The sequence below is a fragment of the Lycium barbarum genome, chromosome 3 (genome assembly GCF_019175385.1).
Source record: "Lycium barbarum isolate Lr01 chromosome 3, ASM1917538v2, whole genome shotgun sequence".
In the NCBI taxonomy this organism is placed as follows: Eukaryota; Viridiplantae; Streptophyta; class Magnoliopsida; order Solanales; family Solanaceae; genus Lycium; species Lycium barbarum.
In genome coordinates this window covers 125,743,634-125,761,952 of record NC_083339.1, presented here as the reverse complement: position 1 = coordinate 125,761,952, position 18,319 = coordinate 125,743,634, and the positions used below count along the sequence as shown (strand labels likewise).

Here is an 18,319-nt window from a genome sequence, read left to right as displayed (position 1 = left end):
CCATGAAAAATGCATTTTTGGAATCTAGCTGCCTGATCTTCCATTTTGAACTAACAACAACTGACAATACCGCTCTTATGGTTGTACCTTTAATGACAGGACTGAAAGTTTCTTCAAAATCAATTCCTTCAAACTGAGAGAAACCCCTAGCAACTAGTCTTACTTTATACATGTCAATGGTTCCATTTGCCTTAACTTGGTTTTGAACACCTATTTTGATCTAACTATGTTCATTCCTGCAGTTTTGGGCACTAGTGTCCAAGTTTTACTGCTATGCAAAACATCAATCTCCTCTTGTATTGTTGTAAGCCATTATGGACACCTCAAAGCTTCTTTAATGCTTGTTGGTTCCTTGTATGTGTGTACTCTACTAGCAGTAAGAGAGACATGCGTTATGGGAACTGTCTTTGCCTTGTGCCTAGTCACCATGTGATGCTTTTGTTCTTCAACAGTTGGAAGATCTACAGCTGAAGTGACTTGATCTGGAACACGATCAACCTTGTCTTGATGTGAAACATGATCAACATCACCACTTGCCACTTCTGGTGGTTGATTTGAAGTGTTGAACCATCTTGAAAGATTAATCTCCAATTGCATGCCTTGGGGATCATATACAAACAAAACACCTTCCTGTACAACACCTGGATCAATTTGTACATCAGAATATCACTTAATTCACCACTGATATAATCATCAGATATTTTCAGACAGGGTGTGGTTTCACTATCAGCTGCTGTAGTAGTTTGCATCATATCCTCTAAATCAGAAAGAACATGTGAATCTTGTTGACTTTCATCAGTGGTTGGCAACACTTCCCCAAGAGTGATAGTGTCAGCATTTGCAACATCAGTATTACTAGATGATGTTTCTCCTAGAATTTGTGCCTGCAACCTAGAGAAAATTTTAGTAAAAGTAGCTAAATGTGTTGATACATCAGGTGTTTCCTATTTTTGATCTGAGTGCACATAGGGTAGTAAAGATTCATCAAAGATCACATGTCTAGAGACATATACCCTTCTTGTTGGAGGATGATAACATCTATATCCTTTATGCAAACTGTTATATCCTATAAACACACAAGGATAAGTTTTTGGACTGAACTTTGGGCTGCCTTTGAGATATGGAAAACACCTACACCTAAACACCTTCAAACTGTTTTAGTCAGGTTGTGCACCAAACAACTTAATAAAAGGTGTTTCCATTTTCAATACTGGTGAAGGTAATCCACTGACAAGAAACACTGCAGTAAAAAATGCTTCTACCATAAAAACAAAAGCAACTTGGCATGAAACAGTAAAGTTAGTCTAGTTCCAACTATGTGCTTGTGTTTTCTTTCAGCAATTCCATTCTGTTCTGGTGTGTTAGGACAAGAGATGTATATGATGATTCCACAATCTTCGAAATGCTTAATGAATTCAGTTTATATGAACTCACCACCTCCATCACACTGAAACATTTTTATAGCCTTTGAGAATTCTTTTTACCATTTTCTGAAATTTGAGAAATGTTTCGAAGAATTTTGATTTATTTTTCAGTGGATAAATCCATGTATACCTTGTGTTATCATCTACAAACACCACATAGTATTTCATATGCTAAGATGATTCAACAGGAGCAGGACCCCAATGATCACAGTGAATTTTTAGCAGAGGTTCTTTCTCAATTTTATTTCTCAAACCAAATAGTATTTTACAACCTTTTCCCAACTGACAACTATAACAACTAGTAGACACTTTATTCCAACTACTAACATCAATGCAACTATTTCTACTCAAAATTTGTAAAGACTTTAAACTAGGATGTCCTAATCTAACATGCCAAATAGTATCTGATTTCTTCAGTTCTTGTGTAGCAGTTAAGGCAAAAATATTTTTATCCTCCAAAGCATAGAGTCCTTCCTTCTTAGATCCCTTGGCCAGTAGATTCCTTGTCTTCTTGTCCTTAACAACAAAATTAGACTCATCAAATTCAAGAGTGCATGAGTTATCCTTTACAATTTTACTGGCTGAAAGTAAGTTCTTAGTGATCTTTGGTACCACAAGAACTTCTTTTAGTTTCAAACCTGCTCTAGTTGTGTTTCCAACATGAGTAATATCTAACTGAGATCCATTGCCAACTATGATCTTATCAGAACCATTATAATCTTTAAGTTCAGATAAATTATCTGAGTTATTTGTTAAGTGAGTAGTTGCTCCTGAATCCATATACATAGCATAATCAGTATTGGAGGTGTTCTGCAGGTTCACAGCACTCAATGCTTGTGGCAATTCATCTGCAGCTTGGTATAAGTAATCCCACTCGTAGAACCAGTTTAGAGCAGTGTGGTTGTTTCTTCCACAAATCTGACATGACTCAGATACATCTTTTCCCTTGTTCTGATTTCCAACCTGAGTATTTTGATTATTCTAATTGTTGTTTCCTTGATCAGCAGGCTTGAAACCTCTTCCCCTTGAGTTAAAATTACTATTTCCTCTACCTCTTTGAGAGTAGTTTCCTCTTTCTCTACCTCTTTGAGTAGAGATTGCCATGTTAAAGTTCTGTGGAGACACTTCATCATCATCATCTTTTCTCATGTCAAAGTCTCTGAGTGCATTGAAAAACTGATTTAGAGTGGGGTAAGGTGCCTTACCTAACATGACAGTTATGAAAGTCTTATATTTTGGGCCTAAGCCTCTAGCAAAGTTGATTATTTTGCTATCTTCATTTACAGGCTTGTGTATGGCTGCAAGTCCATCACAGATGCTTTTAAACTCCTTGATGTAATCATCAATCTTTTTGGATCCCAACTTAACATTATGCAATTATTGTCTAAGTTGAAATACCTTGTCTTTGGTTGCTTGGAGATACGCTTTCTCCAAGTATTCCCACATCTGTTTAGCAGTAAAGCAACCTACTATGAGGTACATGCTCTCTTCTGTCAGTGTTCCTGTAATCCAACTCCTAAGTAAGACGTCTTTTTCTTCCCAGTCTTCTTCACTGCTACTGTCAGATGTTGTCTTAGAACTAGTTTCACTTGCCTTCTCAGAATTAATTTCAGCAGTTTTAACATATAGTGGTGCAGGTGCAACTTCTTTGATGAGATATGTCAATCTCATCATCTGAATGAGTTGCAACATTTGTCCTCCAAATCAAATAGTTTGTTGGCTTAAGTTTGATTGAACATGAGACAATAAAGTGGTGTAATAATGAAGTTGAGAGAGTATTGGTAGTAGGTGTTATTGGAGCCATTGTAAATAGGTATAAAGGAGAACAATTTTTGAGATTTCACAACTGAAGCAGCGAGAAGAGTTCTAATGCTCTGATACCATGTAGAATTCTCAAGCTTGCTTAGGGAAAACTTGTGTTATTGATGGATGAATCAATCGTATACAACATGCTCCATTTATAGGAATAAAACATAAGAGAGGACTTAACCTACTACAAGTGTAAGATAAGAGTCCTATTCTAGATAAACAGTACTAGTCTTAGACTCATCCTTTAGCTAATAATACAAGGAATACAACTACAAGTCCAGTAACCGACCTTAGACTTTGATCCTTCTTAGGATTCTGCAGGCTTTGTATATTCGGCTGTATATCTTGTATATGTTGTTTATCCTCTTGTATATTCGGTATATCCTGATTTGTACTCTCAACAATACACCTGTACTATGTAATTGAAAGCAACTTTAATTGTGTGTGAAATCCCACATCGGTGTGGGGACGGTGTAATCTCTTTATATAATCTTGAAGAATCCACATCTCAGGAGCCAACTTTTGGGATTGAGTTAGTTAGGTATAATGCTCTTTTCTTATTATGATATTAGAGTCATTCCAATTCTTTATTTACCTGATGTTAGGTCTCATATTATTATGTTGTCCACGCTCAGTGTGACAGTATAATGATATTAGACAATCTGACACCTTGTGAGCTATTGGGATTAATTTATTAGTTATAATGTCCATTTTCTTGTAACAGGACTTAAAAGTCTGCATCCTCCACTGAAATCAAACCTTACAATGTTTGTCACTTTGTCTAAGCTAGAAACTTATTTTAATAGGGTAAACAAATCTTGATATCTTTTTCTATTGATGGAAAGATTACCAAGTAAATTGAATGTTATCTTGTTCATGTAATCGACATCCAACTATATAGCACCTACTATTTCAAAAACCAATCCAACCTAATTTGTTAAGCTAATCCCAATCTTTTATGTATAAGAAGATAAAAAGAAGGGATAGCGTTTCTGAGTTTCTAACGTTAGAGGTGTAATGCAAGGAGTTTTCATCATGAGATCATGTGGGACTTGTGACTTATGAATCGGGTGATAACAGGTGTGAGGTGACAGTCAAAAAGCAATAGAGATAAAGCGCAATACACTTTTGCTGATGACAAATTACATGTTCGTCTGGAACACATAATTTGAGGACAAATTAATGTGTTCAATATACAGGTTAAGTAGTCGAATAATTAGAGTTGTATCGCAGATACATTATAGTATTGTATAGTACTTTGCTAATGCCAGATGCGGGCTATAGGAGAGTTCACGTACAGTTAAATAAATATTTAAACGAAAAAGCTACTGCTATGTGTTTGAGCACCTGAAATAGGAAGAAGAGAGGGTAGTTCACGACATACAAGAATCTGGAATGGGCGGAAAGTGCTGAATTATTGCTATAAAAAATAAAAAATAGTGTAATACCTGTCAATTTAATTTGACGGTCAATAAATAAGTAGTACAGTATATATGCATGTGTTCTCTTTCTTCTAGACTGAAATTTGTTCACTTAGCAAAAAAAAAAAAATCATGTTAAGTATGGAAATCTAGCTAGTCAGAGAAGTGAGTACAATGCGTGACTCATAGAAGAGCACGTTCATTTTATATATGCATCTTAATAATAGGCAATTCCAAGACGTTTATGTCTCGATCAAACGACTTATTTGCAAACTGAAAATCTTATCAATAAATGTTAAGACTAAGGTATAAAATTTTGTAGATGTTAGACGACACGGTCTAATATTTTATCTGACCCAAAGAAAATATATGCAGAATAGTTAAAATAGAGACCAAATTTACATAGTAGTATAGCAATCTAGCTAAAAAAAAAGGAATACTTGTGTTAATCGGCAAATCAACCTGATCTTGATCATTCGCCACACACTCGGTCCATTTGTTTGTCCAGCTCTTCTGTGTCTCAACACATTTAATTCATTTCTGTGACTTGGTATTTCCATACTTAACATGAATTCTTAAATTTTCTTTAAAAAAGTACACCTCTGCTGGAAGTGCATGGACTAAAAGTTCAGTCCTCCAAAAATAGACAGCCACGAAATGCTATGTTCCATTCCTTTTTCGAATTAATTAAGTTACATGCATCGATATCGTAAAGATATTTGATATTATTACTTAAATTTAACTAGTAATTGTAGATTATTTGTCCTTTTTGTTAAGTTATCAATTAATGCGTTTAAATTATCATATTTATAATTACCTTATACGTGATATGATTTATAAGTATTTTTTTACACCTTCAATGTATAGAACGTAAAATCTAATTTTTAAGAGTTTAAGTTTTTATACATCGCTGGTGTAAATAATCTTTTACACCATCGGTCATCCAAAGAATATCTATAGGTGAGTTTCTTGAAATATGAGATTTGAATTGTAAAATCTCTAAACTGGGGTAAGTTACTTAAACTAATTTTTGAAATTTGTTTTGGTAGAGTTGAGGAGGAGATTGGAATTTTCTAGCTAGTTTATTTTTTTCCCAGTTAGTGGGCGCTAATATATGGTGTCAGCATTTTGTCGTGCTAAAGTAACTATTCTATGCCACCTGTGCATAAACTCTTCATGTTCTAGTAAACATTCAATTAATCCTTCACTATAAATATCTGACCATCACTGTTATTAATTATCAACAAGATCAATTATTTACCTAGAGGGTAGCCTTTAGATTTTACTCCTCTATCTTCCTAGCTTTGAAAGGGGGAGAAGAAGAACAGATGGCCAGTGTCTCCCATAATCATCCTTTGATCTTCACCTTTGGCCTTTTGGGTAAAATTTCTAGCATATATATTTATGTGCCTTTTTACTCTTTTCAAGCAAGTTGGTTCTATTTTGTGTTATTTTACATTCTAGTTGGAGGAATATTATCTTAACTAACTATTACGAATAAAATTATTAACACCTCAAAAATAGAAAAACGAGAGTAATTAATGCCTTTCTATTGTGCCAATGTTGCAGGTAACATAGTCTCCTTCATGGTGTTTATTGCCCCAGTGTAAGTTGTTTCTCCAGAATTAGACATAAGCTTTATTTTTTGGCCAGAAAAATATAGAGTTGGCTTATTAAAAACTCATATTTTGTAACATTTGATTTTGCAGACCAACATTTTATAGGATCGTTAAGAAGAAATCAGCAGAAGGGTTCCATTCATTACCATATGTTGTTGGCTTATTTAGCGCAATGCTTTGGATTTACTATGCAATGGTTAAAACTAATTTAACCCTTCTCATCACCATCAACTCCTTTGGCTGCATTGCCGAGACTATTTACGTTGCTATTTATTTTACTTATGCCACAAGAAAAGCAAGGGTATATACAAATTCCATATGTTCATTTGTGTTCTTTTTAAATGGTTATATGATTTTATAAATTATGAAATTTGGAATTATGTTGCAGATGAAAACATTAGGACTTGTCCTAGTGTTGAATTTCGGTGCCTTTGGATTGATTCTTTTCCTCACTCAAATTTTATGCAAAGGACCAAAACGAGCTGAAGTTACTGGATGGATTTGCGTGGCCTTTTCTACTAGTGTATTTGTAGCACCTCTAAGCATTATGGTAACTAATTAAAGACCTTTACTAATAAAGTTTATCTCTTTGATTTGATTCTTTTATAGTTACGTTCATTCGGATAATTTAGGTCTTTAGTCCCTAACATTTATCTAACACCATTTAATTCTGTCAATTTTTTTTCTAAAATTGCAGGGACGGGTAATACGGACCAAAAGTGTGGAATTTATGCCATTTAACTTGTCATTAGCTCTTGCACTTAGTGCTGTAATGTGGTTTTTATATGGTTTGCTTTTGAGGGACGTTTATGTCGCGGTAATTATTATCGCTCCCTCCAACTTTCTAATAGTGCCCTGTGTTAAATACTAGTAGATAAAAGTGCAATGCCAAACTCTTGGTTAAACCTGTGTTTAACTACTGTACATCGCTAGTGTAAAATAAAAAAAAAATCTACACTATCAATGTATTTAACATGTTATAATCAGATTCAGGATTAGTATTATATGAGTTACTATGATCCCAAGTTAATACTATTGGGTTCATGTGAGCCCATATTAAACCCTCTAAATCCTCCCTTGGTTATAACATGCAATGTCGCTTATTTTTTAATTTCCTAATTTCGTTAGGAACGGTCACATATGATATTATTTAGATGACCCAATTATATTAAAAGTCAATGTATATAAGTAGATTGGATTACATAATCTATGCCAATGTTAACATTCACCTTTATGAGGTATATGCCTATATCATGCGACTAATGTTTGGTTTCTTATCATCTGGCTCATAATAAAAACACAGGTGCCAAACATAGCGGGAATGATACTTGGAGTGCTCCAAATGGTATTGTATGGAATATACAGAAACTGCAAAGCAAACGACGTTGTTGTAGAGAAGAAATTACCCACTGTTGTGAAGGTGGATCAAGAGCAGCCAACAAAAGTTAATTCTGAGGCTTATCCAGTTAATATTCCATCAATGGCCAGTGAAAATGGAGAGGCTAAAGATGGTAAAAATATTGAATATCCCCAAGTTAACTCTCAAGGGTAAGAGAATGCAATTGCAAGACAACAACATTGGAGGCCCTTTCTGCAAATGTTGTGTTAGTTCTATTAAAAACTAGGCCTCAACTCTATATCTATGAGTTAATACTGTTGCAATTTTACGTATGTATTTTGGGATTTAGTGATCCATTTGCGAGTCTTACTTTCTTCGGCTCCATCATCCCTCTAGGAGTTAGATTTCCGAATTTATTTGGAATGCTCCCACCGATATCATGTATGGGTTCACACTTTACATATATATTACATTATGTCGTATATTTATTAGTTGTTTATTCTGTTATTTCCAAATTCTCATGATTTTTCTTTTTTTTAATTGCAAACAGTTAATTACTCACTCTGGTCCACATTAAGTGATGCTTTTAGCTCTGGCACAACCCTTAAGAAATCTACTTACTCCTAGAAAGTAAGAAGTATTTTTACTAACATACCCTTAATTAAATAATAATATAGTCAAATATCTCTATATTTGTCATTCGTTATAACAACTTTTCAATATAACGGCTTGATTTTCTCTGGAACCGATTTTTAATGTTATATTTTACTTCTCTATAGTAGCATTCTACCTATAACAGCAGTGACATTCATTATAGCGGTACACTCTTTGAAAAATTACCTTTCTATAATAGCTATACTCCAATATGGCGTAATAATATTCTGTAAGAAATATATTATATATAAATATAAAATATTAAAATATTTATGGTAATCATCATTAATGTCATGCACATAGTAAATTTCAAGTACGAATATCTAAAAGGAAAAAATAAAACTAAAAGGAAAAAAATATATATTTCTCATAGTAATATGATTTAGTCTTGCAAAATTTTAAAATCAATTCAAGTGTTATATTATCACAATGAGACTGGAATTTATGAAACAACCTACAATTGTAAAATTCTTACATCAAGCTTGAAATATTTAAATTATCAAATAATCTTAAATGCATATGTTTCTTAGATTTTAATTCTTTATCGGTATGGTACAACTCATTATGAATTTATTAGTTATTTATTAGTCTTTTCAATTTTTAATTAATATGTAAAAATCAATTGAGATTTTAAATTTAAGTATTTTGTTTCTTAACATAAAAAGTACAGAAAAATAATTTTTTGTGTTCTTTTGGTTTTAACAGCTAAATGATATCTAAATATCAATTGTCAGCATACATACATAACAACACCTTACTATAGCAGCCATGAAATTTTCGGACAAACGCTGTCATAATAGAGAGGTTTGACTGTACCTTTAATATAATTTCTTGGTTACATAAACGTTCGCTTATCTAACTAGGGATGAATTAGGAAGAAAACAATTAATACCTTCTTGATTTTCTTACTTATTTTTTGGTGTCCTGAAGACTAATACTCCCTTCGTCCCATAATAAGTGTCACCTTAGCTAAAAATATTTGTCCCATAATAAGTATCACCTTAGAAAACCTATGTATAAATTGACTAGTTTTTTTCAACTTTGCGCTTAAATAAAAAATGACAAGTTTCTTTATTCAAGAAACATTTACTGCTACTAAAGTTAACGTGTTGGAACTATCACTGCTGTACTCCTTTTCAGTTTTTGGAACCCAACAATTGTTCACATTATGTGGAATTTCTTTTTTCATTATTGTATTATATTTATTTCAACCTATAAATACTTCTCTTCTACTCTAGTAAAATCTTGAATGAAATTTACTCAAATTGAAAAAAATGGAGAGAGAGTTTAAAAGTCAAAGTAAAGTTGAAGACATTTTGGTGGGAAGCTAAATGATGAACACAAAATTCAAATTTTTTAAAATCAGAATGGAACTTTGGCTCCAATATTTTAAGTTGAAATTTGGCATGTTAAAGTTCTTATATCAGCTGCAATTTCATCGGCCAAAAGTTAGATTCACAATGTTAAATTTTGGGTTTCACATAAAATGAAAGTTTTGTCCTTTGGAAGATAGGAGTAGTAAGAGGCAAAAGAAGTAGTAGTACTCTAAATGATGATTGTTGGATTCTCAATGTCAAAAGATGGATTACTTGTGCATGCTCTAATCATCAAGAGGAAAAAGTAATTTTTTTTTTTACATAAGGGTAATTTGGTAAACTTTACATTGTATTACTGGTTTCTTAATATGCTTATTTTTAGCGAAGGTGACACTTATTATGGGAGGGAGGAAGTGATGGTTTGTAACGTGTCTTTTCATACCCTTAAGCAAAAACAAGAAATATTGAGTCGAGGCACTTAAAAACAATTTTATTTGAGCTTTTAGACCCTGTCTTGTGAGTTGTAGCATAGCTACCAGACTTCGTGAAAAATGGGGATTAGAATTACAATATTTTAGTGAGTACAACTCTTCATTGTATCAATTACATATTGGGCACGTACTCCTAATCCTATCAAATGCTTTCGACTCGTTTATCTTAATATTCCTACCATTTCCTTTTTGTAGAAAGGAAAAAAGTAGAAAAAAGGAGGAACAAAAGAAGTTAAAAAAATCACTAAAGGTTCGTCAAGTGTTTACTCTTCCATGTAGAAGACAAAGTACTTTCTGATAACCGCTCGGATGTGCAATCTTCAGTCTACCTATAATTATTTGAATTTGTGTCCTGTAAATTATATTTAGATTTATTCATCATAGACTAATAGAGTACACTTTGATGTTTGTAACACGTTTTTTCATTACATCCACTTAAACAGGAATTGGATTTGGTTATCCTTAATTCCTTACACCACCATTCAGGGGAGAAAACTGAAGTAATATATACTACTCTAATTTATTAGATGAGAACTCAGCATTGAGAGAAAATTTTCTCAAGTTTACTTCTCAAATGACTTTAAAACGAAGAAGGAAAGTTGCCTTTCTTTCCTTGCCCAATATTTTATTGGACCCTATTCGTTCTTGTACAGGCAATTCGCAGGAATGTCCCTATTTTGGGGTGGTCATTAATTTTTGTTCATTAAATTGATAGTCTTTAATATTTGCCCTCGCCTAATACTATGAGGTTTGGGGTTCGAACCCCGGCTCAGTCAAAAAAAAAAATGAATTGCAAGGCAGAATTTTATAAATCTGGCCATGCAAATTCTGCCTTAAGGCTCAAATTCCGCCTCATGGCCAGATTTGCAAAATTTTGCAAATTTTGCCTTGCGATTTTTTTTATTTTTTTTTACTGAGCTGGGGTTCGAACCCACAACATCGGGATATTAGGTGAAGGCCAAAATTTAAAGACCACCAATTTGAAGGCCAAAAATTAAAGACCACCCCAAATGAAGGCCAATCCGCGCAAAAAAAAGTTCTTGTACATCTTACTGGGTTACCATTTTGCAAAATGGGATTAAAATTGTAGAATGATCTGGCCTCCGTTTATTGCATTGGTATAGAAACGAATATTTTTTGCTAGCGGAAAAAGAATTTCAGAAAGAGGTCCTATCATAAAAATGAATAGCAGTCCTATTTAAAATATATTACAATTTTAGAAATTATTTTAATTTTATTTAGTTTTGGCAAACATAACCTGCAACTGAAGTTGTTACTTCTTCTTCTTGACCCCAAAATCTGAAGTGATTTCTGTTAAAGCCTAACTGTATACCCGAAGGTCTAAAGTTTAAGAAAGAGAAGTTCAAATTCAAACTTTCGGTTTTGAAATTAGGCTCCGTCAAAGCCTAAATTAAGACATTTGGTCTGAAGTTGAATTGCATTCAAATGTGAGGTCTGAAGTTAATCTTTGGTAAAGTCTGATTTGAAACTTTAGATTCACATTTGAAATTTCAGATACTTTTCCTATGGTTACTTTATAAATTTCATCTATTCATTAAATAGGGATCCTAAAATTGCTACTATTTGTGAACTTTGCCAGGTTCCACAAGTGTTATCTTCTTGATGGCCTACAAATATATTGGACCTCTTAAGTTCTGATGCATCTTATATATATACTAGACGCCGTATGCCCGTGCTGCGCACGGATCCAACATTTTGGATTATAGTGTATCTATGTGTATGTAGTTGTGTTTGGATAGTGATAATATATATATATATATATATATATATGCTCAAAACACGATTAATATAACATTTTAGTTTGTACTCCGTATCTAAAACTTTATTATATTAGTGTTTGCTATGAATACAAAGTCAGCAAAAATTTATTAATACTTTTTAAAAGAGAAGACTTGTTTAAAAAGAAACTATTTTCCTCTCTTTGAGATAAAACAATAGCAATATTTAAGCATCAGTTGATACTTTAAATTTTAATTCGATTAATTTAAAAGTGTAAAATACTTATTATTTTTTATCAAATTTTGATTTGGATAATTCTAATTCAAATTATTAAATTAATTTTACATGTGTTAAAACGAAATAAAGTAGAAATTTGATTTTCTATTTAACCGAAGAAATACTATTTTTTTATTTTTGGTAAGTATTCTCGGTTTAACTCATTTTACTTGTCATGTTGTCTTTTGCATCGTTTTTAAGGAAAAGTCAATTAAAATTATAATTTGACTAATTTACCTTATTCATTATCTGATCTTCATTTGATATTATTTTTTCTTTTACGCCATTAATCTCTTTTCACATTTATTAGAATAAGAATAAAAATGAAAAAGTAATTAAATTCTATCTTATTTTAAAATAGAAATATTTTAAGTATATTTATTTTAGTAAACGTAACAAATAAATGACATGGTGGAATAACAAATACAACAGTTCAATATCTAGATTAGATCTGAGGCTAATATAAAAAAACAAAGTAAATTGTATAGTTTGGCTACTTAACGTTTTGAAGAAAAGCAATAATATGGGGTCCATGTTTTTTGTTGTACAATAATTTCATTTGCTCCCACTAATGGGTTGATACGCATGTGGCAATGAATTCATTATTATTGACTTAATGGGATACTTTAGAAATTACACGAATATTGTTTGATTTTTTAATATGGGGTACACCTTCTTTTTTTTTTTGACATTATTAGTTTGCATTGTTTTTTTGCATATATATTGTTTTTTGTTGTACAATAATTTCATTTGCTCCCACTATTGGGTTGATATGCATGTGGCAATGAATTCATTATTATTGACTTAATGGGATACTTTAGAAATTACACGAATATTGTTTGGTTTTTTAATATGGGGTACACCTTTTTTTTTTTGACATTATTAGTTTGCACTGTTTTTCTGCATATATATACATACATATTATGTTCAAAATACGATTAATATAACATTGTAGTTTGTGCTCCGTATCCAAAATTTTATTATATTAGTGTTTGCTACATACAAAGTTTGCAAAAATTTATTAATACTTTTTAAAAGAGAAGATTTTTCTCTCTTTGAGATAAAACAATAGCAATATTTAAGCATCAGTTGATGCTTTCAATTTTAATTCGATTAATTTAAAGGTGTAAAATACTTATTATTTTTTATCAAATTTTGATTTGGATAATTCTAATTCCAATTGTTAAATTAATTTTATATGTTTAAAACGAAACAAAGTAGAAATTTGATAAATACGATTAATATAACATTGTAGTTTGTGCTCCATATCCCAAACTTTATTATATTAGTGTTTGCTACGAATACAAAGTCTACAAAAATTTATTAATACTTTTTAAAAGAGAAGACTTGTTTAAAAGAAAACTATTTTCATCTCTTTAAGATAAAACAATAGCAATATTTAAGCATGAGTTGATACTTTCAATTTTAACTCAATTAATTTAAAGGTGTAAAATACTGATTATTATTTTTATCAAATTTTGATTTGGATAATTCTAATTCAAATTGTTAAATTAATTTTACATGTTTAAAATGAAACAAAGTAGAAATTTTATTTTCTATTTAAACGAAGAACTACTATTTTTTAATTTTTGGTAAATATTATCAGTTTAGCTCATTTTACTTGTCATGTTGTCTTTTGCATGTTTTTTTTAAGGAAACGTCAACTAAAATTATAATTTGACTAATTTACCTTATTCATTATTTGATCTCCATTTGATATGATTTTTTCTTTTACGACATTAATCTCTTTTCACATTTATTAGAGTAAGAATAAAAATGAAAAGTAATTAAATTCTATCTTATTTTAAAATATAAATATTTTAAATATATTTATTTTAGTAAACATAACAAATAAATGACATGGTGAAATAGCAAATGCAACAGTTCAATATCGAGATTAGATCTCAAGCTAATATAAAAATAATAATAAAAAAAAAATTGTATGGTTTGACTACTTAACCTTCTGAAAAAAAGCAAATATGGGATCCATGTTTTTTGCTGTACAATAATTTAATTTGCTCCCGTTAATGGGTTGATACGCATGTGGCAATGAATCCATCATTATTGACTTAATGAGATACTTCAAAAATTACATGAATATTGTTTGATTTTTTAATATGGGGTGCACTTTTTTTTTTTTTGGACATTATTTGTTTTTTTAATATGGGGTGGAGATGATGGGTTCCATTTTTTTTTAATTGCTTGGTGTTTAGTATGGGACCCACCTTTTTTTGGAACGGATGACGATGCACTTTTACTACCGTTTCTATATAGTAGTAAAGTAATTTATATATAATATAAAGCTAGGCATAGACAAGGTGATGTGACACCTCTCTATGGCCTAGAAACCTAATTATCGTTTTTCTCCTTTTTTTGAATTTTCTCTCATTTTAAAATCAATATACTATCTATTAAATAATTCAAAATCCACTCTATTAATTAGCTTAATTACACCTCTTAATTATTTAATTGCACCTTTTCATCCACTTCTATCCGTTTGGTTTTATCAACTTTTCCTAATAAGTCATTTGTGACCGTTTTCCTTAATTCTTAATTAATAGAGCATACACGTTCTTCTACTATTTAAGTTGGAAACAAGAAGGTTGCAAACAATCATTCAATTAAATTCTTCCAAATGATAGAGTAATAGTGTGTTCTTTTGTTCTTCCAACGAGGGAGTAATATTATTTATTTTTGTTTGATTATTTTGTTTTCCTACATTGTTGTTTTATTTCTAATATTAGATTGATTTGTTTATCATACATCTTTATATTTAATTTTTGTGCTATTGTGAATTTTAGATTGTTGTATTTTTTGTCTTCCCCTGCTTCGACAAAAGTCTAGGAACTATGATTCAATTAAATATGCTTCGGTTTCATCTACCCTTTACGAAATTAATGTTGTGTACAAGATTTTTCTTTGTTCTTCTTCTATTTTGTCCGCTTTTAGGATGAAGACCTTAAAGGAGCTTCCTTGAGTTTTCCCGTGATTCAAGCAAGAGTAAAATATTGTTGAAAGACTGGAAGAGACAAGGCAATTCTTGAGGTCCTTAATGTAATTATGTTATAATCTCAAAAAGTTACAAATGCAATTCCATAATTTATTGTATTCTTTTTCTCCTTTATATAGATTCGTAGTAATTTTATGTCCAAAAGGAACATTGCAGAGGGATTTTACCTTTAACATATTCGGTTTCATAGCTTTTCTTTTCTTAATTATTCTCTATATATGTGAAGACAATAATTAATTGACTAACGAAGAAAAAAATGGAAGAAGGAAGACAAAAGGTGGAGTTGTAGAAATGGAAAGTTATAAAATCTGCTTATTTCATTCATTATGGTATATCTATTTTAGTAGTTATATTCTTTTTTCCAAAATCCTCGGTCACTCTTTGAAAAACTAAAATCATTTTATTTAGAATAAGTCCTTTTAATTTGATAGTACGTATATTTTTTTTGAAATAATTTAATTATTCTGACATAGATGAGGAGTTTTAATCATATTTTAGGTTTAAGTGATTGTTCAATAAAATAGATGTTATTTATGAGTTAATCTTCTAAAAATATCTAATTAAAATAAAATAAAAAACTTAAATTTTCAATTTTGTATATGTACAAGATTTTTCTTTGTTCTTCTTCTATTTTGTCCGCTTTTAGGATGAAGACCTTAAAGGAGCTTCCTTGAGTTTTCCCGTGATTCAAGCAGGAGTAAAATATTGTTGAAAGACTGGAAGAGACAAGGCAATTCGTGAGGTTCTTGATGTAATCTATATATAATATAAAGCTAGGCATAGCCAATCCTATGTGGCATCCCTCTAAGGCCTCCAAATGCATTTATTTTTTATCTCCTTTTTTGACATTTTTCCCATCATTTTTATCATTAATTATATTTAAAAGCTCATATAATAAAGACAATAAAGAATAAATAATTGTAGTAAATAAATGAAAAAAGTGAACAGGCATAGCATGAGCAGTTACCAATGATGAATTGTAAGAGCAATAAACACATGTAGTAAATGATAATTAAGCGTGAATTCATTTAATTCTTTTCCATAAGCCCCTCTTTCCTTCTACTCTACCATTTTCTTCCATGTATATTATAATAAAGTTAGTCATTCATAATATATTTATTAAATAAATAAAGATTTAAATGGTCATGTTTGTCCTAATTAAGTCACTTACACCCTTTTGCTTTCCCTAATAATGCCTAATAGCCGTTTCACTTTCCTTAATTAATACTAAATAAAAAGGATTCATCTATGTTATATAAGTTAGAGAAAAGAAATCTGCAGCAATCATCCACTTTCAATTTCTTCATTCAATTTCTTTGTTTGCATATAATAAGAGCAGTGAAAATTTCTTTTGTTCTTCTAGCAATTTGAGTGAGTGATATTATTTATTTTCTATTGGGATTGTTTTATGTATAATATTGGTTTGGTTTATTTTATTATTAGACATTCTGGTCACTTTTTCACTATTGCAAGTTTTAGATAGTAGGTTCTTTTATTAGTAGGTTCTTTTATTCTTTCGTTGCTCTGGCAAACATTTAGAACCTGAAAAGATTTGGTGGTTTTGAGATGACGGTTAAAAATATTGAGAATTATGTTCAATTATATATGCTTCGGTCTTCTATCTATTATCAAAATTAATTGTGTCTCAATCTTTTTTCTTCGTTTTGTCCGTCTCTTTGCAGCTGTTATGATGTTGATATACTTGAATTTTCAGAGTTATAACTTGAGGATTTGTATTACATGTGCGGTTTGTTCTTTTGGGGTATTGAAAAATTATAAGCTACCAACAATCTGTTTCTTTTTTATTCATCTTTACTTCAGGTTTTGATAGATCATGAATCCAAGCATGAAAATTTCGCTGAAACATTTTTTTTTCTTCCTTTTTCTTCTTCTACCTTCTCATTTGTCGTAACACAATATTTGTTTCGAGAGTGTGATTTTTTGTTGAGAAAAAAGAGTTAAAAATAAATATTATAATTACGGGAAAGGTGCTCTAAAAAAATGATTTAAAAAAAATGAATAAAAGAAAAAATAAATGAGGAGAAGGAGAAAAATAGCAACTTGATTTCTAATATACAAAATTAGTGAACGAAATGTGTGCATGCTTTTCTTCTGGTCTTATTTCCATTTGAATTTTCTTCTTCTTTATGTATAGAACAAAGAGGCGAAGTAGAAAAATTAAATAAGAAAAAAAAAGTGAGAAAATAGCAACTTGATTCTAACATGAAAATTTTGTGTCCATATGATTTTATCTTCTTTCCATGTTAAGAAAATCAAAGAAATTATAAAAAATGTAGTTTTAAAAGTTAATAGAAAATTTTATTTAAGTTTAAAATTTCTAAGTGAGGAGAAACAAAATAATAAATCTAAATCAATTCTCTCTAAACTCGAGGACTACAAATCTCTTTTTAAAAATATTTAAATCGAATTTTGACATTTCGAATGACATACGGAAGTTTTAGAATGGTCTTCATATCCTCAATTATATATAAAGCAGATCATCAGTAAAACATTAAAAAAAAAACACACAGAAATTCACATGATTAAAAAGATGAGTAGGATTTCCTCTTTTTTTTTTTTTTTTTTTTTTTTTTTTTGCCATTTAGTATTGGAGATGTCAAAAAGAAATTTTCGTAGTAAAAAAGTTTTTTTTTTTAATTGAAATTATTGATGGTGCTTCAATTAAAAAGTATAATTACATAAGGTGAACATAAATTTATATCTGTATATATGAAATTTTTATATCTTTTATCTTGATTACATGTATAAAATATTTTTTAAATTTACTAACTAATTCTTATAACCGCGCGAAGCGCGACCAAATTTACTAGTTATGTTATAATCTCAAAAAGTTACAAGTGCAATTCCATAAGTTATTGTATTCTTTTTCGCATTTATATAGATTCACAGTAATTTTATGTCCAAAAGGAACATTGAAGAGGGATTTTATCTTTAACATATTCGGTTTCATTAGCTTTTCTTTTCTTAATTATTCTCTATATATGTGAAGACAATAATTAATGGACTAACGAAAAAAAAAAATGGAAGAAGGAAGACAAAAGGTGGAGTTGTAGAAATGGAAGGCTGTAAAATCTGCTTATTTCATTCATTGTGGTATATCTATTTTAGTAGTTATATTTTTTTTTTCCAAAACCCTCGGTCACTCTTTGAAAAATTAAAATCATTTTATTTAGAATAAGTCCTTTTAATTTGATAGTAC

General features: G+C 30.5%; 1 protein-coding gene across 1 annotated transcript; it reads left to right on the top strand.

Moving 5' to 3' along the window:
- Positions 1–5,910: 5,910 nt before the first annotated feature.
- LOC132634124 (bidirectional sugar transporter N3-like) lies at positions 5,911–8,109 on the top strand. The gene is made up of 6 exons (XM_060350426.1): positions 5,911–6,034; positions 6,224–6,260; positions 6,364–6,574; positions 6,662–6,823; positions 6,971–7,090; positions 7,577–8,109. Exons 1-6 carry the CDS (start codon positions 5,983–5,985, stop codon positions 7,823–7,825), a joined length of 831 nt encoding a protein of 276 aa, XP_060206409.1. The 5' UTR covers positions 5,911–5,982; the 3' UTR covers positions 7,826–8,109.
- Positions 8,110–18,319: the final 10,210 nt, after the last annotated feature.